Source organism: Myotis nattereri (genome assembly GCF_964212035.1).
Source record: "Myotis nattereri genome assembly, chromosome: 18".
Classification (NCBI taxonomy): Eukaryota; Metazoa; Chordata; class Mammalia; order Chiroptera; family Vespertilionidae; genus Myotis; species Myotis nattereri.
In genome coordinates, this window is record NC_138093.1 from 14,322,526 (window position 1) to 14,345,035 (window position 22,510).

At 54.3% G+C, this 22,510-nt stretch overlaps 2 protein-coding genes across 2 annotated transcripts in view; both read right to left on the minus strand.

Moving 5' to 3' along the window:
* GATAD2B (GATA zinc finger domain containing 2B) overlaps positions 1–4,673 on the minus strand; it is a 75,506-nt gene extending 70,833 nt beyond the window's left edge. Inside the window, exon 1 of the mRNA XM_081112479.1 lies at positions 4,422–4,673. The gene's annotated coding sequence lies outside the window, so the exon portion shown is untranslated. The remainder of the gene's footprint in view (positions 1–4,421) is intronic.
* Positions 4,674–9,201: 4,528 nt separating this feature from the next.
* DENND4B (DENN domain containing 4B) lies at positions 9,202–21,926 on the minus strand. Its single transcript, XM_081113022.1, has 27 exons — positions 21,592–21,926; positions 20,721–20,973; positions 20,408–20,477; positions 20,032–20,201; positions 19,714–19,958; positions 19,132–19,198; positions 18,979–19,037; positions 18,655–18,799; positions 18,228–18,403; positions 17,975–18,075; positions 17,390–17,605; positions 16,566–16,711; positions 16,069–16,208; positions 15,852–15,978; positions 15,241–15,447; positions 14,766–14,894; positions 13,558–13,762; positions 13,159–13,326; positions 12,519–12,910; positions 12,242–12,364; positions 11,901–12,070; positions 11,677–11,818; positions 11,250–11,486; positions 10,645–10,762; positions 10,388–10,553; positions 10,234–10,298; positions 9,202–10,133 (listed from the first exon to the last, which is right to left on the minus strand). The coding sequence occupies exons 1-27, from the start codon at positions 21,906–21,908 to the stop codon at positions 9,988–9,990; spliced, it is 4,500 nt and encodes a 1,499-aa protein (XP_080969148.1). The 5' UTR covers positions 21,909–21,926; the 3' UTR covers positions 9,202–9,987.
* Positions 21,927–22,510: the final 584 nt, after the last annotated feature.

Sequence of the window (22,510 nt, forward strand, 5' to 3'; positions counted from 1 at the left end):
AAACAATGGCTGATATACAGGGGTAAGCAAAAGTAGGTTTACAATTGTAATACGAATAAATAATACAATAATTAATAAATAATACAAGAATAAACTTTCACATACAACAATAAACCTACTTTTCCCCACCCCTGTATTTAAAGAACAAGTCAATGCGGCTTGAATGGAGTGAACAAAGAGGGTGAGGAGGGCAGGCAGGTCATGTAATACCTCATAGGCCACTATAAGGACTGGCTTTTACTCTGACAGAAATGAGAATTCAAAAATGATGAGCCTTACCCAAAGTCATATACTAGCAGCTAATAAGTGGCAAAGCAGCTCGGATTTGAACCAATATTTCTAGACTCTCTACACCTGTGTTCTACTATTCCAATTTGCCACTTATTAGCTCACAACCTGCCTCCACGAAGTGTAAATTTAAATACTCTCAAAAAGCTAATTTTATAAGTACCTTCTAGGTAAGAGACCACAAGCTCTCCAGTTAATAGTTCTAATCCCTCACAACCATAATGGGAATTTATTAATCCTAATATCTAACTTAAATCCTACTAACATTGCAGCCTATATTTATATTACAAATCCCACCTTCCCCCCAAATGAGACAAAATAAAAAAAAAGCTTTGATCAGAAAGCTTAAAGCATGACTTTCAGGTTCAAATAACAGTAATCTGAAATTATTTTAAAAATGTATACTAGCCAGATGTGAAAAGCAACCAGAGAATGGCTCAGGAAGTATTGTCATTTCCCTTAATAGTTCACTGGTTAGTATTAATAACAATTATGTTGTCAAAGAAGCTTTTGCAATTACTAATGACTCTTTAAGGTCTGGGATATGACCACTTCATACCTCAAAAATAACAAAAATATATGCTCTTATTCATCTGTTGCTGTTGGTGCTATAATCCAAAACTCTTGATAGTTTCTTGCCAGATAGCAACTTAAGGTGGCAATGGCAAAAAAATAGAGGATTTTTGAGGGAGACACCATCTATGAGCTATATGAGCCAGGTTAAGCCCTTAATAGCACTGGTTCAGTCCTTTCCTATTGGATGAACTCAAACTGCATAGGAATATTTCACATATCCATAAGATAGAAGGTAAAAGATGGAACATGAGGAGGGAGCATTTCAAATTAGATCTACTCTTCAGAGATTTTCATCATTACTATTCAAATATAAGAGCCTCTCTGCTTTATGGACCCTAAAGCCACCAAAATCCCCAACCAGTAACCTACAGAAAAAGCCTCAGAGGAATTACCAAGAATAAAACAAATAATATGGCTAACAGACGCTTCCCCCCACTCCCCAAAAGCCAGTCCTTTTTGACAGAAATTGAACTGCCTTATGTGTTATCTTTTCCCAGGCTTAGCCAATGCAGGGGAACTGCAACTTTGTGTGGCATTGTCTGATAGGTTGCTTTTTTTTTTCTTCTGAGCAAGAGGTGGACAGCTTTAGGCCAGGACTAGATTTATAGTCAATCTGGGTTCATATCTTTTTTTTTCTTTTTCTTTCTCTTTCCCTCCAAATGGCCTCAGAAAATGCCTGGCTATTGTGTCTTGATATGTACTGATTCAGGACTTTAAGTACTGCAAAGGATCTGGAAAAGAAAGTCCCTCGGCCCCAGTTATGGTTCAAATCTTACGATGTCTATAGCATCTGTTTTAATCAACCAAAGCTGGTTTGGTTTTTCTCAATGAGCCAAACAAAATGAACATTCTGAGTTGAGTGCAGAGGGGCTGCTTGTCAGCATGACTCCCAATGGGTGGCTAATATGGAATATGCTCCTGAGTCTTGAAACCAGGACAGCACAGATTCTGTTCCTCTACACATGAACCTCCAGTTTGGTGGGTGTGCAAAGAAGAAAAAAATCAGTAAACTAAAACAAGAGGCCTGGTTTCCATACTGCTTAAGGCTAGTATGAAGCTGGAGATCCCAGAATATGACTAGGATACTATTACTGACACACCCTTCTTCCACACGGCTGTTCTCTAACCAAAACCCAACCTGGTGACCAGGTCCAGCCAGAAGGAAAAAAAGGGGTGAGGGGTGGGGAACACAGGGACCAAATGGGGACATTTGCCTCCCAAACGGAGAGGAGAATACACAGGTTTTTGAATATACTTTAAGACTATCAGATTCAGAACAAATTTCTCACATCTTCCTCACCACGTTCCTGTGGCCTTATGCTAAGCACAGCAATAAAAGTTTCTGCTAGAAGTTAAATGTGAAGAGCTGACCAGGGAACCTGGTTAACATTGTTCCTAGATTCATATTTGAATGCAGCCTCTATTCAGACCCTATTCCGACTGCCTTTAAACAGGAAGTTAACAGACATCACCCACAGTCAGGGGAAGCAAACCACAGTGTCATAAAACAAAGATGGATGCTGCTGTCAGCTACAAATCACTCTCACCGCATGGAAAGTGTTCTTAAGTAAGGAATAGGCAGGACAAAAGTCCTTAAGCTTCACCTCTTCTCAAACTGGGTCACTCAGCCCACACACAGGTCCAGACTTCTGATACCTGCTGATTAATACTTACCTTCTTCAGTCTTTACTATCACTGCCACTCGACTAAAAACTACATTCTTCTAAAAACGGAAGACAGCACTACCAGATCAGTACTCCCATTAATTAACTCCTTATTCATACAACCTATCTGCTCTAGAAGCCCAAGGAAAAACTATCCTTAACCCAGCCCATCCCAAAACAGTCAGAGACTGGATATCAGTCACACAAATAACAGCATCATTTCCAACAGGTGTGTGTCTTCCCTCAAAATATATCGATCTCCTCCTCAGTAGCACCTTTAGTAGCTCCAGAAGTAGCCTCCTTCCCAATCAAGGACCAACAGAAATGCTACTTTGGGACAATAATCTTATCAAGACTGCTCCAGCATCAAAAATATGAATTCAAGTGGTTATCAGACTTTCAAGAAGAGTCAGTGTATCAAAGAAAAAACAATAAAGTTACCATTAAACTCCCAAGTAGGTTCATCTCCAACATATAGACAACATATGGACACCATCTTGCTGCCAGAAAACAATCAGAAGTTCATCTGCACTGAAAGGGGCATTGGAGGGCTGGAGGAACATTTCTTTTCATTTTTGTATCACATTTTGTAAAAACAAATGTTGCGAGAGAAACGTGTTTCAAAAACTCAAAAACATCAGCTCTTCTCCAACACAGATCGGTTGAACCTGCTTTTATCCCAGCTGCTGCAAGTCCAAATCTCTGTTGCAGGCTGCTTTTTTGCTTTGCTAAAATTATCTCCCAGCTCTGTTTTCACACAAAAGGCCTTCAAATAATTATTGATCAGAAAGGAGAAAACTGTTGTTGGGAGGCTACCTGACGCTCCAGATGACAGAAGCAGAAAAGGTTGATTGGTAGCCACCCACCCACCACAATGCCTCCCTCTCCAACTCAGTGCCAGGCCCGCGAGCTGGCGCTCGTGTCCGGAGGGAAGTGGATGCTGGGGAAGAGTGCAGAGAAGCCACCCTACTACCTTCGGGAGGGGAGAGCGGTCCCGGGCCAGCGAGTGGCACCCAAACCTCGGCACCCACTCAGAGGAGTGGCCAGCTCCTCAGGGTGACCGGGAGCAGGGAGGCAAAAAGTCCTCTCAGTCCCGGACGGGCCGGGGAAGGGTAAGTTCTGACTCCAGAGACCCCCAAGCAAGGGACTGGGATCCAGGTCCCGCGTGTCCCAGAAGCCCAGCTGAGGACAGGGGTGGCTTAGTCGCTACAGAAGAGAAGAGTCCACACAGACTGAGACAATTCCCTTTTCCTAAGGGAGAGCGAGGGGGCCGTGGCCGCCGCCGACGAAATAAAGGGGTCGGGTTCTGCGCTCCTGATGCCTTTACCTCAATAAAGATAATTGCCTCGTGCTTCCTTTACCCTTCAGAATCCCCCATTTGTCCCAACCGCCGCCAAACACCAGACTGAAAGCAGGGAGCGGCCCCCGCACCCTGAGGGCACCACTGGGGGTGGAAAGTTAAAGGGGGGGGAGCGCGTAGAGAGGAAAGAAGGGGAGCATGGCGGGCATGAGGCAGTGACTGAAAGCGGGGATGGCGGGGGAAACGGGGCGCGAGGGAGGGGAGAAAGAGTAAAAGGAGAAGGAATGAAGGGAGCTGAGGGCGCGCGAGGCCGAAGTGAAAGACCGGGGCGCGCGCACGGAGCGGGGGGAGGGGATGAGGTGAAGGGGGAGCGCGATGCGGGGGCGCGCGGTGCCGGGGTGGGGGGAGGGGGACGCAAGGCGGGGGCGCGCGGGCGGGCGTCGGCTCGCGGGCGCTTCCCCTCCCCCGCCCCTCCACCTTTCCCTTCCCCCACCTCCGCCGCCACCGCCTCCTCCCAGCCTCCCTCCCTTCCTCCCTCCTCACCGCCCCCGGGCGGGCGGGCGGCCAGGCTGGCCTAGGCCAGAGCTCCTCACCTGGCGGTGGCGGTGTAACTCCCAGCTAGCTCGCCTCTTCAGGCGGCGGCGGAGGCGTCGAAAAAGGAAGAGGCGACGGCACAGTGGGTTCCGTACCCTGCTGACGGGACGAAGGACGGAGGTGGGAGAGGGGGGCGGGCCGGACCGGGGCGGGCGGGCGGAGCAGACACTGCGGTACAGACGGGGGCAGCGGCGGCGGCGGCGGCTGCACCGGCGGCGGCGGCACCACACAAACAAGGACGCTGATTGGGCAGCTGCCAAGCGCCTCGGCTCCGCCTTCCCCACACGCCACGACGCCCATTGGGCAACCTAAGCCGGCCTCCCCGCCCTCTTCTTCTAGGCCATACCAATAAGAGAGGGGATGCCGGGACTACACCCCACCCTTGAGGAGTGAGTGGCTGGCGAAGTGATGATTGGCGTACCTGAAACCCAATCCTAAACGGAGGAGGGGGATGGTCTAGCGGGGGCGCGTTAATGGGTACCTCGACCAGTCCCAGACACATCCGGGTCTTCAGCAGTCCATTAAGTGTCGGGGGTCAAAAAATCGCTTCAGGCTGCAACTTTACCTTGGAGACGTTTTGGTCCCCAGGCAGCCGCCGTACCCCCGTCTCCCAAAATCGGGATTCCCCTTTGGCTAGTTCTCATTCTTCCAATTCTAAAGATGGAAACTGGTGAACGGCGCTGGGCTCTGCGTTAGATGGTGTTTCATGCCGAGAAAACACATGAATTTCACGATAGAAGTAGCTTTAGGCGCTTGGGCCTTGCTGTCTATTTGGGGCGTGGCCTGTCTCCGCCTGCCAAAGGCCTTGAGCTTCCTAGTCTTCATCGTACCCCAGCATGGCCCTGTCGTGACCAAACCACGACAGCAGAAATAAAAGGCAGCCAGCCAGATTGCTGAGAAATTACGGTGTGCAAAGCCCTCCTAGCTCCTTCTCTCGGGATCTTGTCTGGTTAGGTTCACAGTGAAGGGAACGGCCTCCTTACCCCTAATCAACTCCAGGCCCGGCTCCTCTTGCTATTCCCGGAAGCTGTTAGACCCACCTGAACTTTCTTAGCATTTCTCGAGCACCTCGGTGAGAAGCAACAAGTATCAGAATGTGCTGAGGGAATTATGATAGCTAACTTTTGGGGAAAGAGACTGAGCTGTACATGCGTTATCTTATTTATTCTTTTAAGAGCTTTACATGGGCTCGTAACTGTGGAGTAATTATTATCCTCATTTTACAGACGAGGAAAAAGGAGGTACAAAGTTAAAAATGCTAAGTGGCAGAGCTGAAATTTGAATACAAATAGATTAAAAAAAAACAGGCCCAGAAAGGTTAACTTGCAAAGGCCAGACAGCTAATTAGTGACTACGCAGTGCTTTGAGCCCAGAAACAACTGATTCCAGAAGCACTAGAACATGTTCTTCAAATTATTTAAAAGTCATGCTCTGCACTGGAAATTAAACTAATGAAGGACATGGCCACACACGAATGAAGGACCCTGAACACACACGCACGCACAAGCAGAGGCATGCCCCAATTCCTATTTTAAGTGGGTAAGAAACCTTGTTTCATCTTAGTATACTGTCCAGGTAAAGAACATGGTCTCTGGAGTCAGACTACTTGGGTTTGGATCTTTGCTGTACCTCTTACCAGTTGTGTGATTTGGGAGCAAGTTAATTTATATTCTCTACTAGTGGCCCGGTGCACAAATTCGTGCACATTAAAAGGGAATTAATTAGAAGAAATATTTTAATATTGCTATTTGCCCTTTCACTATAATAGAAGTGTCAGAGATGAAAGAAAATTAGTAAAATGTATATGAAAATCTCCCGCCTTTCAGAGTCTGGGGTGCACCGCAGAACCCAGAGTCAAGTCCCTGCCCACCCACACGCACCTCGAAATCACGCGAGACCCAGACCCACTGGCCCCACCCCAATCAAGCCCTGCAGGGCGGGGGTGGGGGGGGAGGGGGCCCAGCCTCAGGTCCCCCAGCTCCAGCGTGAGGGCATGACAACCATTTGCATATTAGCTCTTTATTATATAGGATGCTTTAGTTTCCCTGTCTGTAAAAATGGGAATGACTGATAAGAGTACTGAGCTCATAGGGTAATTGTGATGATTATGAAATAGTCCATTTAAAATGCTCAGGACAGCCTGACCGGTGTAGCTCTATAGTTGAGTATTGACCTATGAACCAGGAGGTCAGGATTCAATTCCCATTATGGGGTGTGTAGGAGGCAGCCGATCAATGATTCTCATCACTGATGTTTCTGTCTCTCCCTCTCTCTCTGAAATAAAAAATATATTATAAAATGCTCAGGACAGTGCTAAGGATACAGTAAGTACTCGATAAACATAAATAGTAACTTATGGGTTTCCTCACTTTTCCAAGAATTTCACCCTTAGTTCAAAATTCAGCTTCTGTTGGTATTCTATTGGTAGTAGTCTTGTACTGAACTGAAAATTATTTCTCTACTGGCCCCCTAATTTTAATGCTTTCACTGTTATTAGTACACATGATAGAGGACCTATTATATCATCAGGCACTCTTTTATGTGCTGGGGCTATAACAGTAAATGAGATAGTCACTGCCCTCATGCAAGGTATAGTCAGTCCTCTTCCCTAACCTGCTTAAACCATGATCAGTCCAATGCATGCTCTGTATCTGAAGGGCCATTCTCCAAGGGCTGTGAGGAGACAAAAGAAATATGTTGGTGGATACCAGCCCAAAGAAGATACTAGTGAGTCCTGAGAAAATGCCTTCTAGCAAAATTAAAAATCAGGCCATGGAGGGGGACTTTCAACCTGGAATAATCAAGTTCCAAGGAAGACAAGTAAGTGAGGCCACTGTTGTAATGGACATGACCTTTGCCCTATGCAGTCTCTGTTCATTTTCTTTTTGAAGCTAACGTTTATTAATTTCATATGGATTTACATAATTAATCTTTAAACAACATCCCCAATTTGCAGATGAGGAAAAACTGAGGCATAGCAGTTAAGCAACTTGTCAGATGTAATAAAATTAGTGAGTGGCAGAGACAAGATTTAACTACAGTTTTTCATACTGGAGCCTATAAACTGCAAAGTCTGGGAAGATAACCCTCGCCAGTTTTGTTTGGCTGTGGATAGACAGAACGTGGCCTGTGGACCAAAGGCTCTGGGGTTCGACTCTGGTCAAGGGCAGGTACCTTGGTAGCAGGCTTCTCCCTGGCCTGGGCCCCGGTTGGGGCTCATGCAGGAGGCAACCAATGGATGTGTTTCTCTCACATCGATGTTTCTCTCTTTCCCTCTGTCTCCTACTTTCCCTAAAAGCCAATGGGAAAATTATCCTCGGGTGAGGATTAACAACCACCACAGAAATAGTCTGGGAAGAGAAATTGGGCCAGGTTATATGTGCATATCCTTTCCCTCATACAGTTCCCTAACCCACAGGACAGAGAAGATATCAGATGCCATGATGATTACTTTATTACTGGAATTCTCAGATATTCTTGTGGTTGAAGAATTCTATAGTTCTGAACATCTGACTCTAGACCTCTAAAAGGAAGCCCCAAAATGAGAAACAGAAGCTGGAGGCAGGGTTGATTAGCATTATTGTTTGTGAACCAAGAGGCCCTCTAGACCAGTAAGATTATACGGTCTATTAAAGTGGGGACTGAGCCCTAAAAATCTCTCCAATGTCAGTTGGTTTAGCATATTACTAGGCACATTACACTCAACAGAAACTTATGATTTCAGGAAGGCAGTGGCTCCATTGCAGAGGGTCCCTGAGGATGATACAGGGAGAGGTTGATTTTGGAGAATGAGGTCTGATCGGAACCTGGGGTGACATGAGGGTTCCCTCTGAAGAAGGCATCTCCTAGTCCCTGGCAAAACAGATGGCATGTCCTAAGCCCCGGCTTTCCTCCTGTGCAGTTTCTTTGCCAAGCTCAAGACAGGATGGTGAAGGGTCCTCTGGCTTGAAGGTCCCAAAATTCAGAAATAGTACTTTTCATCCACTGATCTCACCCCAAGGAATGTGCACGAAAGGCTCATGTAAGTTATTTCCTCCACTGACACTCACACCCGCCTTCCCTAAGGCATTTCTGTTTTGTTGGCTAATTCCCTTTGGTAATTTGTTTTGCATCTCTGTTTGGAGTTGCTTCTGTGTCTATTTCATTACACAGGGAAAGAAGGGAGAACTCCAAGTAGGCCAGAGGGATTAGAAAAGCGAAGCCTGTCTCTCTGATGCCCACATGCAGTGAGCCCCTTAATCCTGGTCCCCATCTTCCTGGCACTGTCCCCAGACTGAGACCCTGGTTGGAAAAGCACTTCCTCCAGCTGGAGCCACCAAGGAGGCCTAGGATAACCGCCAGGGCTCCCAAGATGCACGAGGGCCACCAACACCAGCGATCGATCGGGGAGAGCGCTGTCATCCCTGTGGAGGTGCTGGAGAAGTTGGAAGGGGATAAGCTGGGGGCGAAGAACGAAGGCAGAGATGAGCTCAGGGCCCCCAGAGAATGGAGTCTTTGTGTGGGCAGACAGATGAGGGACAAGGGGGTGATTGTGCGGGAGGGCCGGAAGTGCCGCACAAACTGGCATCACCACAGCCAGCACCGGATTCACCCCTCTCCTGCTCTGAGAACTCCCTGTGCCTCAAGGGACCGGTAGCAGACCTGGTCGGGGAAAGCCATGTGTACCTGAAGGCTGCAAGAGATGGAAAGGCGGAAGGGAGGATGTACAGCCAGGGGAAAAGGAGAGGTATCCCCCACCGTTATCCCAGACCCAGAAAACAGGAGGCAGAAGAAAAAAAAAAACAGAAGCAGCTTTTACTATATTTACATCCAACAAAACTTCGCAAGGAACAATCCTTATTGCATAGTCAGGGCCCTGGGTGGGTGATGCATTCCCCAGGTGGAGAGGACAAGAAGGATTAGGACTTAGAGGGGGCATCAGTACTTCCTAAGGAAACCTTGGGACGCCTCCAGTTCCCACCTCTTGAAATTTAAGGTGCTACAAAGCACTGCACCGTAGGACCCCATTCCCCTTCTCTTTTCCACCATCCATACTAACTTCATACGCAAGGGGGCTGTGGCTCCAGAATAAATAACTTAACATAAAATACAAATTCTAAGGTAGAAAGGCATGGAGAGCCTTGGACTCCTTCAGCAATTCTAGCGAAGAGGGGCCATCCTTGATGGGGAATGATGGTCCTCCCTCCCATTCAAGGCAAAGGCTCTGTATCTTTCCAGTTGTTTTTTAAAACAAAAACTTATACAATGACGGGGGTAGAGCAGACCTGTGGGTGACTGGAGGGGAGCTCCTAGTATAGGATGGGGAGAAACAGAGCTGTGCCAAATGTCCCCAGGCCTCCTCCAATGTCAGCATGAGCGCGTCGGGCAGGTTGGAGACAGCGAACTGTGACTTTTGGTAATACTGGGTCCCCCTTCCTGCTGTCCCCACTTGGAGCCTATGGCTGGGGCATGTCTCCTGGCCCGTTTCCCAACTCCTCTATGAAAGGAACAGGGAAGCAGATGATCGCTAGAATCCTTTCTCTTCCACCTCCCTACTCCAGGCTGGAGGGGGAAGCTTCAGGGTCCCTAGCATTCCAGAAATGCTCCGAAACATTTTCGGCAATCAATGGCCTTCGGGGTGGGCATCTGTGCCCGCCGCTGCCTCAGCTCCTCCTTGCCCATGCTGCTGGCCAGCTTGTTAAAGGCAGACTTGTACCGCTTGTCGAAGTGCACTAGGGAAGAGGTGGGAGGCAGGTCAATACAAAAGGATTCCAACCTCCCACACCGGGCCCCAGATCCCTAAACTCTTCAGCCCCCTGCCTGCACCCTCACCTGTTTTCATGTGGTCCTTGCCCAAAGCAGCTATCGTCAGGAAATAGATCTCACGGTAGATGCCCCTGAAGTGGAGGCAGAAGGGCATGAGTGAGAGAAAGGGGATACAGAGTCTGGTACAGGCCAGCAAACTTCCAGATGGGAGCCCCCATACCTCTGTAGGTGCAGGCCTGTAGGAGGGGGCCCTAAAATTTCTAGCAGGAGCCCTATAGCCTTGTGCACCTCGTCGAGACCAACATAACGCAGCACCGACTCCAGCAAATGCAGGCTCAGGGATGCAGGTACGGGGCCTGGCCATGCCACCCGCTGGGGGATCTGGCCTGGGTGAAAGAAAGGAAGGTAAGCAGGATTATTGAGTCCTCTGGGTGTGGGACCCACCCCTTCCCACCCTAGGCCAAATACCAGACTCACTGTGGACCCTCCAGAGCACATAGAGAGGGGGGCAGCTATTGGGGTCAGGGGTCAGAACATCCCACAGCAGGCGCACCTGCACAGAGGCTGGGTCAGGCACTAGACAAGGAGATGGAGCCTGCAGGAGGCCAAGAAAAAGGAGGCAGTGAGGCTCATGGAGGATAGGACACGGGCAGACAATGTTCCAAGACACACAGGGACATCACAGGACATAGCCAAAGAGAAGAGGGAAAGGAACTCTCACCCCCGGGAGAACACAGGCTCTCTGAGAGCAAAGACTGTGTTCTGTAATCTGCTGTATCCCTGTGCCTAAACACTGTGCCTGTGCTCAATAAATATTGGTAAAAGGAGGAGACAAACATTAATGAACCGGTCTGGGCATTACACAAGGTGTCTAACAACAGCCCTGTCGGGGGAACCCTCATGCCATTTTACAGATGAGGAAACCCAGGCTCAGTAGTGAAGTGAAGGGTGGGAAGGAAGACCAAGTGCGCCCGACTCCCAAGCATGTGCTCTTTCTACAGTACCCAGGACACCGAGGGCTGAGACAGAGCCGAGAGCTGAGGCGGACACTCGGGAACAGGGAACCACCGGAGGGCACTGACCTGGGCGGGTGGGGGACCATTGCAGGAGGCGAGCACCAGGCATGGCAAAATACTGGGCAGGCGCAGCCTCTGGAAATACCACAGGAGGTTCCAGAAGATGATGGGGTGGGCAGCAGGCAGCTCAGGCAACGCCAGCACTTCACTGCCCTCGTTCTCTACCAGCGACTCCAGCTCCTTACGCAGCACCAGGGGGCTCAGGTATGCCCATGCCCCACCCTCGACTCGCTGGGAGGCACCCTGTTGGGCACAAATGAGGAGGGCAGGGGAGGGCATGTGCCATGCCCCATCCTCAGAGCCATGCTTCCACGTGTCCAACAGCTTCTGGGATGCCCCTTGGCCTCAATGCCCATCTCTGGACAGGATCACCGGTGGCCCCCCACAGGGCAACACGCACCCATTCCTCAAGCCCCTTTGGCCCAGCCCTTACCCCCATGTGCCCGTTGCAGAGCTGGGGCTCATCCAGGGCAAGGCAGAGCCTGCGGTCACTGAGCACAGGGCCTGGGCCCCCTGGGACAGGAGCATCTTTGCTGCCGCTGGCACCAGCAGGGGCAGGCTTGGGGCTGGGGGCACTGCAGGGGGACAGCAGGAGGGTTCAGCACTTGGGCCTCCGCCTCCCTCTCCCACCCGAAGCATCTGCCCTGCTTTGGGCACCTGGGTCGGGAATCAACAGTCTGGACACTGAGCAGGGGCACGAAGGGGCAAGCGCAGAAGGGGCAGGTGGTGTTGAGGTTGGAGTCGTCAGGGGCCCAGCCGGCCATAATCTCCTCATCGTATACCAGCGAGTCACAGGCGCGGCACAGGGAGCAGCTGGACAGCAGAATCTGCAGGCAAGAAGACCCCAGGAAGCAAGCCCTGCTTGGCCTGAGGCTCCTTCCCCAGCCCCTCCCACCTCTGCATCCCAGCCCAGCCCCTGCCTTGACAGAGGGTGTGTGTGTGTGTGTGTGTGTGTGTGTGTGTGTGTCCAGCACACCCGTGTGGGGGGTTATCCTCACTTCCAGGGAAGGTGGCTGGGAGGTCCCGGGGGTTTCGGTGAGGCGCTCTGAGGAACGGCGAAGGCTCAGGCTGCTGACAGAAGATTCTGAGAGGTCCCACTCACTGCCCAGAGAGGCTGAGCTCTACCACACAAGAAAGCATGGTCAGCCAGCCCGTGCCCCTCTTGGCCCAGGACGCTGACTCCCACCACCCCTCAGGGCCCTCTGGGGCTCTGTCCCATTAGCAGCCCCTCCCCAGCAGCCTCTGGGTTCGTGTCTCCTTCCCCTCGCTGGCTACCTCGGAGGCAGTGGATCCAGGGCGCTCCCGGGGGTGCAGAAGGCCATCCATGGGGCTGCGGTGGGCTGGGGGAGGCAGGTCGGGGGGCAGCTCAGGTGGGGGAATGCGAGAGACAGAGGAGCGGCGGCGGGAAGGAGTGAGCAGCTGTTGGAGGCGGGCACCCAGCCCCCGCCGGGGGGTGCTGCTCTCATCCTGATGCCCACTAGCCTTGGGCACACGCTCACTTAGCCCTTCCACGACTTCAGTGGACTGGGTACTCAGGGCGGAGCCCGAGTCCCCTGGGCTGCCTCCAGCTGCCAGCTCCTCCCCAGGCAGGCTCAGGTCTGAGAGGCTTCCATCGTGCCAGGGCACAGGTGATGCCCGGGACTCCAGTACCCCCAAGGCCTCCATCACTGCAGGGCAGAGAAGAGTCAGGGAAGGCGCAGCCCAGCCCCTCCTCCAGAGACTGAGAAAACACGGTTTCTGGCTGCACAAACTCTGGCACCACAACCCCTATCGTGACGGCATTCTGGGCAAGATTCCCTGCGTCTGCAGTCCCCACCACGGAGGGCCACCCCTCCATCCTGGCCCTAGTCTTCCTCTCTCACTGGCAAGTGGTTAGCAAAGCTGACTGGGGTGTTCGTCAGTCAAGGGCACTCACTGTGGGCCACGCCAGCCTCCACCGTGGGTTGCGCCTCTCGGGCACTGCCCAGGCTGCCACTCTTCAACAGGCGCCCCTTGGGTGAGGCCAGGTCCCGCAGGCTGCGCCCAGCCCAAGTAGTCTGGCGCTGAAGGGGGCGGGTAGGGGAGGGGCGCTCCAGGCAGGGCTCTGTAAGACACAGGGAGGGCTGAAAGGCAGCCAGGTCGACACCCAGCCTTCTATTCCAAAACAGAACTCCTTGCACAGACCTGGGTTCAGAAGGTTCTTTGTAGAACTTCATCTCTTTTGTTACCAGCCAAGTGTAGTTTATCCATCCCCAGAACACCCAGTGCCAAACAACGGGCCAGTCCCAGCTCTCCCTGCCTGAGCCCCAAGCCCGTGTCTCCAACCCCTGCCTACCTGTCTGGGAGCTGCCTGCCTCCTGTGCTGCCGCCTGCTGCTGCTGCTGCTGCTGCTGCTGCTGCTGCTGCTGTTGTTGCTGCTGCTGCCACCGTTCCTTCAAGGGCTGGCGGAACTGAGCAGCCCCCAGGACAATGTTCCGAAGCTTGGCCCAGCGCAGGCGCCCACCAGGTGTACCAGATGGCCACTTACTCTCCAGCACAGCCTGCCAAGCACAGTTGCCCATCAAGATGGCCTACTTTCACACTGATCCCAGCCTGACACCTACTGCCTGTCCTGCAGCCCAGGGACCGCCTTCCCCTCCAGGCGTGCCGCCCGGGACTGTCCTGCCAATGGCTCAACCGGGAGAGGCAGTTGGCAGCGGCCACCACTGACAGGGGGGTCGTAGAGGAAGCCAGAAGTAGGGAGACGGTTTATTTCCAGACTCTGTTACTTCTAAACTATATGGCTTTGAAGAAATCATTTCACTCTTTGGTCATTAGTTTTCTCATCTAAAAAACAGGAGGCAGTTTAGTGTCATGGTCAAGGGCCTGAATTCAGGAGACATCAATACGCTTGTGTTCATATCCCACTTCCCTAACTTACTCACTGTGGGACCTTAGACAAGTTACTAACTCGGCAACCTCATAACCTCGTCTGTAAGATGGCGATAATAATCCTTCCACCTCTTGGGACTATGGTGGAGATAAAATTATGTAAACCAGCGGTTCTCAACCTGTGGGTCGCGACCCCTTTGGCGGTCGAACGACCCTTTCACAGGGGTCGCCTAAGACCATCCTGCATATCAGACATTTACATGACAATTCATAACAGCAGCAACATTACAGCTATGAAGTAGCAACGAAAATAATTTTATGGTTGGGACATAATATGAGGAACTGTATTTAAAGGGCCAGAAGGTTGAGAACCGCTGATATAAATGTATCCCGGCACACCGGCTAACACTCAGCTTTTATTAGGTTGTAGCAGTACCTGCCTACCCTTGTCAGGGCTCTTGTGAATATCAAAGCAGCCAAGCATGCGAAAACCCAACGTAGGTGCTAAGACCCTACAGGAGCACATGGACAGCAAAGCTTACAGGACCTAGCTGGACTGTATGGGCCCAATCTCCAAGGAGAGGGGAGGGTAGCAGGTGCCAGGGAGCAGCCTCCTCCCCATGCACACACCTGGCACATGCCACTGTCCCACCGTAGCCCCAAACTTGGTACCTTGTTGTAGTAGCCGTAAGTGATCGTGTTGGGCACAATGCCTGCCTGCCGCATCTCCAGCATGACCCGCACAGACAGCACAGGCTGCCCATAGTGCGAGCACAGCTGCATCAGCACCCGGTAACACACCTGGGCCAGGGGAGGTACAGGATGAGGCGACTCACTCTCACCCCAAACCCTAAAGTCTCAGCAAGCACCTCTTCCAGCCCCTCCAGTTCTCACAGACTTCCCTGGCCCCTGGCAGCTCCCGGGGCTGCCTGAGAGCTGCCCACTGTTCCAGCTGACCCGCCACCCTCCCGTCCCTGCTGCTGTTCCTGGTCATGCTCATTCATTCAGTGAATCTTACGAAGCACCTGGCAACTCCTCCAGGGCTTGTGCCAATGCCCCCTTCTGCCTTCCCAGCTCTCCAGTGAATCACCCTCTCATAGTACCCAGGACGGCACAAGCACGCCTGGAACTGGGCACGGGCACCCACCTCATCGGGCAGCACCACCTTGTGGTGCTCCATCTGGCGCAGCACGTGGTAGGCCGTGTGCAGTGCCTGCACCCGGGAGGGCGCTGACTGCACGTAGGCAGGCAGACACAGGAACCAGAGCCCGTAGCAGTGCCCCAGCAGGCACCGGGCCCACAGCTCAGGCACTGCTGCAGACTTCTGCGCCATCCGCTGTGCGACCTTCATCTCCTAGATGGGGTAGGGGACAACGGCAGGGCAGGGCAGGTCTTAAAATGCAGTGGGAGAAGCAGCCCCCTCCCTGAGGAAGGGGCTGTGTTTGGAGGAGGCAGGGGGGGTTGCTGCACACACAGGCTTCAGCCCCCAGAGCCCTGGGCAGAGGGGCCAAGCCCCTGAGGATGGGCAGATGCCCTGGAAGAGGCAACACACCCCCGGTTCCCAGAGTGCTCAGAAGATGAAGACAATGATGATGACAATGGTAACAACACCAAATGTTTTCTGGGCCAGGCACACGTAACCCTCCTAACAACCTGACGGCATAGGTACTATTATGCGCATTTTACGGATGAAGAAGCTGAAGCGACAGCCCTTGGCTGAGCCTGAGCCCTTGCCTCTGCGGGGCACCTGCTGGTTACCTGTTTGGTACGGCGAGGAGCAGGACTGCTCGGGGCACTCCGGGCCGGGCCGGGCACAGGCAGAGCCCCAGTTTGCTCCTGGGGAGGTTCAAACAGCTCAGCCCGTAGCTCTGGAAATCCATCGTAGCTGGAGGGGCAGAGAGGCAACGTCGGGGGCAGTCAGCACTCAGCTAGCCCCTGTGGCCTTGGAACCGGCGAGGGCGCCAGGGGCGCTCACCAGTACTGGGGAGTGGGTTCGCTGCCCTCGGGCACCGGGGGCTCCTCAGGAGGCGTGATGAAGACAGTGAGCTCACTTCCCGACAGCTCCTCCAGCTCCACCAAGGGCGTCGCCTCGGGCTTCTCCTGCTCTGGGTGGACCTGGGACAGGACGGTAAGAGAGTGAGCATCAAGGGCGTGTGGGGCAGAGCCGGCGTGTCCGGAAGGTGGCAGGTGGCATCGCCCAGGAAAGCACACCCCAGGGGAAGGAGCAAGTGTGCTGAGACCTCACCGAGGTCCTGAGATACAGCAGGGGGATGGCGTCAGGAATGGAAAGATGGGGTACACATAAGCCAGCCATGTGTGGTGACACGGGCTCTGCACTGAGTAACTCCAGGGGCGCCATCACCGTCACAGACAAGATACAGAGCTGTGTGTATGGTGGTCCTGGGGTAACAGAGACAGCCAGGAGGACAGCAGAGGGCAATGGGCACGAAGAGAAGGGACAGTGCTCAAAACCTTATCAACGCAAGAGTCAAAGAATTCAAGGGCAGCGTGCCGAGCAGAGCCAAAGGAGCATTCCTCGATGAACTGCGAGAACATCTGCGTGTGCAGCAGCTGCGAGTACAGCTTGTGGCTGGAGCGCTCCCGGGACTTAAGGAAACCTGAGGGCATGAGAACGGGGTGGAGGGAGATGACCAGGCTTCCTACCGCGGCCACACCCCTCGTGAGCCCCTCTCCTGGTCCCCTCCCCGGAGAAGCTGCCACCTCTTTGGCCCCTCTGACACTACCCCACACTCCAAGCGGACTGGTTCAGCTCCCCAGCACCATGGCCCCTTTTGTCTGTCTGTACTCCCTCCCTCTCTCTGGGGCTTCCCCAAAGCAGTGTCCCTGAAGAGAGATCTGCCCATGGGGGCGGCTCACCCCAAACCCAAGGCCCCAGAGGGCAGGGCCACAGCCGGTTCCGCTTTGTGCCCTTACTCCCTCCAAGCCCAAAAGAGTGTACGGCTCAAAGCTGGTGCCCATAAAGATGTCTGCTGAGCCCTAGCCGGTTTGGCTCAGTGGATAGAGCGTCGGCCTGCGGACTCAAGGGTCCCAGGTTCGATTCCGGCCAAGGCCATGTACCTTGGTTGCGGGCACATCCCCAGTGGGAGGTGTGCAAGAGGCAGCTGATCGATGTTTCTCTCTCATTGATGTTTCCAACTCTCTATCCCTCTCTCTTCCTCTCTGTAAAAAATCAATAAAATATATTTTTTTTAAAAATGTCTGCTGAGTGAAGGAACAAGCCACCGAGTGGTCCCCAGTCCCCCAGCTTCCCGTGATGCCCTTCCCAAGCTCTTTACCCTGCAGGTAGAAGAGGTTGTCGACATCGCGAGCCCCCTCGGAGGGCGCCTTGGTGAGTGGACGCAGGAAGTCCCGGTAGCCCTTGAGCAGGCAGGCCATGAAGCGGAGGAAGGCCCCCTGGACTTCGCGCTCCAGCCGGTCCCGGCGGCCACACACAGCCTCGTAGTCTGTCAGCAGGAACTCCAGGGACGCCTCCTCCTCGGGCCCAGTGTATGCTGGGGACCAGGGTGGCCGGAGACTGAGAGCCAGCCCCTGAAGGGCCAGTCCCCACCCTGCTCTGCACACAGGTCTCCACCACGGCCTGGCCACCGCCAGCTGTTAAATGACTTTGCACCAATATTGACTGAAGAGTTACCCCGAGGCAAGTTTCAAGCCTCCCCAATGACCAGCTCGTCCTTCTCAATACATTCAGGCACACTAATATTGTATATTCCTCCCTCCTGCTTATATTACCCTCACTTCCACCAAATGAAATCCTAGCTCCTCTAACCTCCTCAAGTAAGCTCTGGCTCTCCACAGGCCTGCCCAAACTGGGGGTTTTAGGTCAATGACAGTGTCCAGCCTCCCCCCACCAGGCTTCTCACTCTGATCCAGCTGCTGATACAGGGTTGTCAGTGTAGCCAGCAGAACCTTGTAGGGTCTGCGGGGCAGGGTCCGAGGGGTGAGGGGCTTCTTTTCCTCCGTCCTATGAGGGAATCAGAAGGAAGAAAAGGCCATGGGGCTCGTTGCCAGCCTCCCCCGGTTTTTGCCTGAGGCTCCTTTTATATATCGGTGGCACTCCATCCACCTGCCCGCATGCTCCTCCCCGCAGCCCCTGGACGAGACCGGCCATCTTACTGGAAGAGCGTGTTGGTGTCCAGATCAACACAGATGACATCAGAAGGTGGGTCGTGCAGATCGAAGTAGCTGGAGTGGATGCCCACAATGAAGGGCACGGGGGCGCTCAGCACGTCAGCCAGCGCCAGCGGGCACAGGGGAATGTAGGGGCACTGCCAGTGCAGCGGGAAGATCATCTGAAGCACCAGGGAGTGAGGAGCAGTGAGCAGGGGGGTGCGGGGTGGGGCGGTGGGGGCGGGAGGGTCATTGGCTTTTGGGGGGGGCCTGCTGAGAAACTTGAAGGCGGGCTCTGCAGAAGAGCCCCTGATGGAAGCTGTATGCCCCTGCAGACTGTGCCAAAGGAGAGGACTGAGGAACCCTCCCCAGGGAAGAGTCCGGGACGGGGTGGGGTCACCTGAAAGAACACCCTGGGGAGGGGGGCACTCACAGAGACAAGGGCCTCACAGACGCTGGTGAGCAGGTCCGGCCGCAGCGAGTGGACTAGGAGCTTGTGCTCTGTGAGCACAGCCAGCAGCAGCGTGATGGCCAGCTCTGGGCCCAGGTTCTGCAGCAGCTGCAGGAAGCTGGCACCACTGTGGGTAACACCAAAGTCGGGGGGCAAGTCACCAGGAGTCCATGGAGACCCTTTCCTAGTCCCTGGGCACCGACACCGCCTGGGCCCAGCCTGCACAGACCTCAACAGCTGTGCCCACCTGCCTGGCACCTACCATGTCCTTGGTCCTCAACCCTCTCCCCCAACTTGGGCACATACCTGAGGGGCAGGGGTGAGGATACAGGCTGGCAGAGGAGCAGGTTGTCGTAGGGAGACATCTGGGAGGCAGAAGAGCCATGGGTCAGGATAACGGAAGCTGGCCCCTGCCAACTGCCCTCCTCCCGCCCAGCCCCAGCCCGGCCTCACCCTCACCTGCACCAGGATGCGGGGTCTCTGTGGGGAAGGGAAGGGGACGTTGTGAATGAAGTGGGAGATGTGCCTGGGGAAAGAGGTGTGCGGGTCAGACGGATTCCCCAGTCTACCTCTATCCTGACATCACATTCACTCTCCTCAGCCACCCGGCCCCAGAACTTTATTCCTCCCTGACCTCGCCTTGAGCCTGCGTCAGCCATCGGAGCAGCCAATATACAGGGTGTCCCCCCAAAATGTACACACACTTTAACAGCTGATGGCTCCGTTTTGAAATTAAATGTATTTTAATGAGCACTGCCTTTTATAATGATTTGAAGTGTGTGTATACATGTTTGGGACACCCTATGCGTAGAATCCAGGCAAGCCCCTTAGCTAGCAAGTGTAGACTGGACTTCAGCCCCCTCTCCCCCTTAGCCAGTGGCACTTTGGCAAAGTATACAACCACACACGACAGCCCTGTCCCCCACTTCTCTGCCCACCTCCCGCACACACCCCCAGTCCGCTCCATCCTAATCTCTTCCATCTCTCCTGGCCTCCTGATCCCCTCAGACTCCTTCCCAGGGTCAGGGGAGCCATGCTCACGCTTCCAAGGGCAGGCGGTGGGGGCCCGAGACGGAGTAGCGGTAAAGGAAGGTAAGGAAGGCGCGGAAGGCAGAGAAGGCAGGCCAGCGGGACAGCACGGCGATGGCGCGCCGGCTGCGCACCGCGCGGCCCCCAAGCGGCCGGCCTCGCTCCACCGCGCTCAGCAGGCCCAGGGCCCGTGACTGCCGCTCCGACAGCCTGGCCCTCGGGAACGCCTCGTAGAACTGCAGGGCCGCACCGTACACCTGGCGGGGGCCAGAGGGGCAGTCAGGTGGGCCCTGCACGGCCCAGACCCCCTCCCCCACGCCACACACCCACCTTATTACCAGCTGCACCCGTCAACACGAAGGTGGAGAAGACCGGCACCGGGTACTTGGTCTCGGCCGGCCAGCACTCGATCGTGGCCCCCATGGGTAGGCAGAAGACGGGCACCGACTCGGGCAGCGGAAATGTCTCATTGTCCTCCTCTGGGTAGCGGCCCAGCAGCTCTGCACCCAGGACGGGGGGGTGGGGGTGGGGGGGGCACCCAAAAGGAGGGTATATCAGGCTCCAGAGGAAGGAACCGGGGGGATCCCAGGGAAGGGCCAAATGGCGAAGGGGAGTTCCAGGCACAATGAAAGTGACAGCCAAGAGGCGCCAGGGCAGAGGGACATGGAGGGCCAAGGGGTTGGAGAGGGACTACAGGGCAACTCACCTGCCTCATACACAAGCGTGTTGGCCTTGGCCAGGCCCACCTTGTAGCACAGGTACACTGCTGGGCCCCACTGCCCGAGAAACAGCAAGAGACAAGCAGATACACAGGTTTCTGGGGTCCACTTCCTCCACCACCCCTAAGCGGTCTTTCGTCTTTAGAATTCCCACTAATCCCGGTCCCCCAAGACCAGAGTCCACCCTGGGCCCACGCCTGCCATGAGAGGCCTTAGGCTGCGCATGCCCTTGGCGCCCAGTGTCCACACCCCCATGCTGAGGGGGGGCAGGTTTCAGCCCTGGGCCCGAGCCCCACTCACCATGCCCGGGTTGAGGTTGCGGGGCAGCCGGCAGTAAGTATGAGGAGTGCCCTCACCCTTGCTGGGCAGCACCAGGCAGAGGTCAGTGATGCCCAAGGCATGCAGCCCTGCCCCCTCTGCTGCCCGCCGGTAAGTGAGGTAGGTGCGGGGGTGCCCAGGGCCTGCAGGGGCCAGGTTGGCGGAGTGGCTGTAGGGTGTCGTGTCTAGTACTTGGAAACCAGGCTTGGGACGTTCCTTCCCCTCATACAACACCCTTGGCACAGAGAACAGAGAGAGATGTCGAGCAGGGGCAGAGGAGGAAGACCCCCGTCCTGCCAGATCCGCCTACGCAGGCCTACCTATCTGCCGTGCACCCTCAGCCTCAGGAACCGCGACCCCCGGGCTCACTTACTGCTGACCTCTGCCCCCAAGAATCCCATGCCCCTCTTCTGCCCTTGTCTCTCTACTTCTCCATCAGCAGCAACCCCTCAAGCTTCCCACGGCTCTCCTAGTCATTAATAAATGCTACAAAAAAAGTTACCATTTACGTCCTCTGTGCTCAGTCCCTTCCATGGATGATCTCATTTAATCTTCCCCACCACCTTATGAGGAGGTACAATTTCCCCCACTTTATCCACCAGGAAACAGGCCCAGAGGGGCTCAAACCCTGCCCAACATCCCACAGCTGGCAAGTAGCAACATGAGTACAAGAACCCAGATCGGTGTGAGGATTAGGTGAATAAACACTCAGTCCCTTCTCTCCGGCCCCTAGCCAGCCCACTGTCCTCCCGTTCCGATCGCCTATCCCTCATCCCATACCCCTGCGTCTCCCGGCCTCACCCCACAGCCCCTCCCAGCCTCCCCTGGTGCCCACACGGGGAGCGGCACACACCCGAGCTCCACGAGGGGCGGCTTGTCACGGCCCCTGCGGTAGCAGATGACAGGCTGAGTTCCACTCAGGAGCCCAGCACTGAGTTCCAAGGGGTGGCCCCCCACGGAGGCCTGGATGCAGGTGTAGCCCTGGGGCACCTCCTCGCCCAGCGCCCGAGCGATGACTGCCACGTCGGTGATGGGCTCAGCCGGCCGGGGCGGGCGCAGGGGCCCACTGGGTTCAGGAACCCGCGTCTCCTCGGGAATGGGTGCTCCGCTCCCCGCAAGCCCGGCGATCACGAAGTAATCCACCAGCCGGGGGGGCCGCTCCTCGGCCATGGCCCCCCCCTCACTCACTGCATCTGCAATGGTCAAGGCAGGCTGGTGTTGCCATGGCAACCAGGGTGCCCCCTCCCCCTTGCTTCCCTCCTCTTCCTAGTCCCTCCAAGGAAAGGCAGGATCAGTGGTCAGCCAATCCTGAACTCTCCCGCCTATGACATCACCAGGCCTTCAGAGCCCTGCCACAGCTTCTTAAAGAGACCAGGACCCTCTCTTATGGTCCTAGCCCTCTCCCTAAAGGACCCAAACTCCACTCCACCACACACCTGTATCCCTTTTAAAGACCCCTCCCCTCCTCACCCCCCACCCATACAGAGTTATAATAGGTCCGTCTTTTCTGCAGTGGCCTGCAATGACATCATTAATTTTGGCCATGACATCATGCCAACCTTACAGGTTTTTTAAGAAGGGTTTTTGAACTTCTTAACTCTAGTTATGACATCCTAAGAACTACATGAGCCAGTTAATGTTCTTAAAGAACCCACCTCTAGATTTTGGGAGCACCCAAGTGTCCACAAAACCCAAGCTTTAGTGTCCTTTCATCAGACTCAAGTGTTCTTTTTCCTCACCTAATGCCACTAAAACAGCGGTTCTCAACCTGT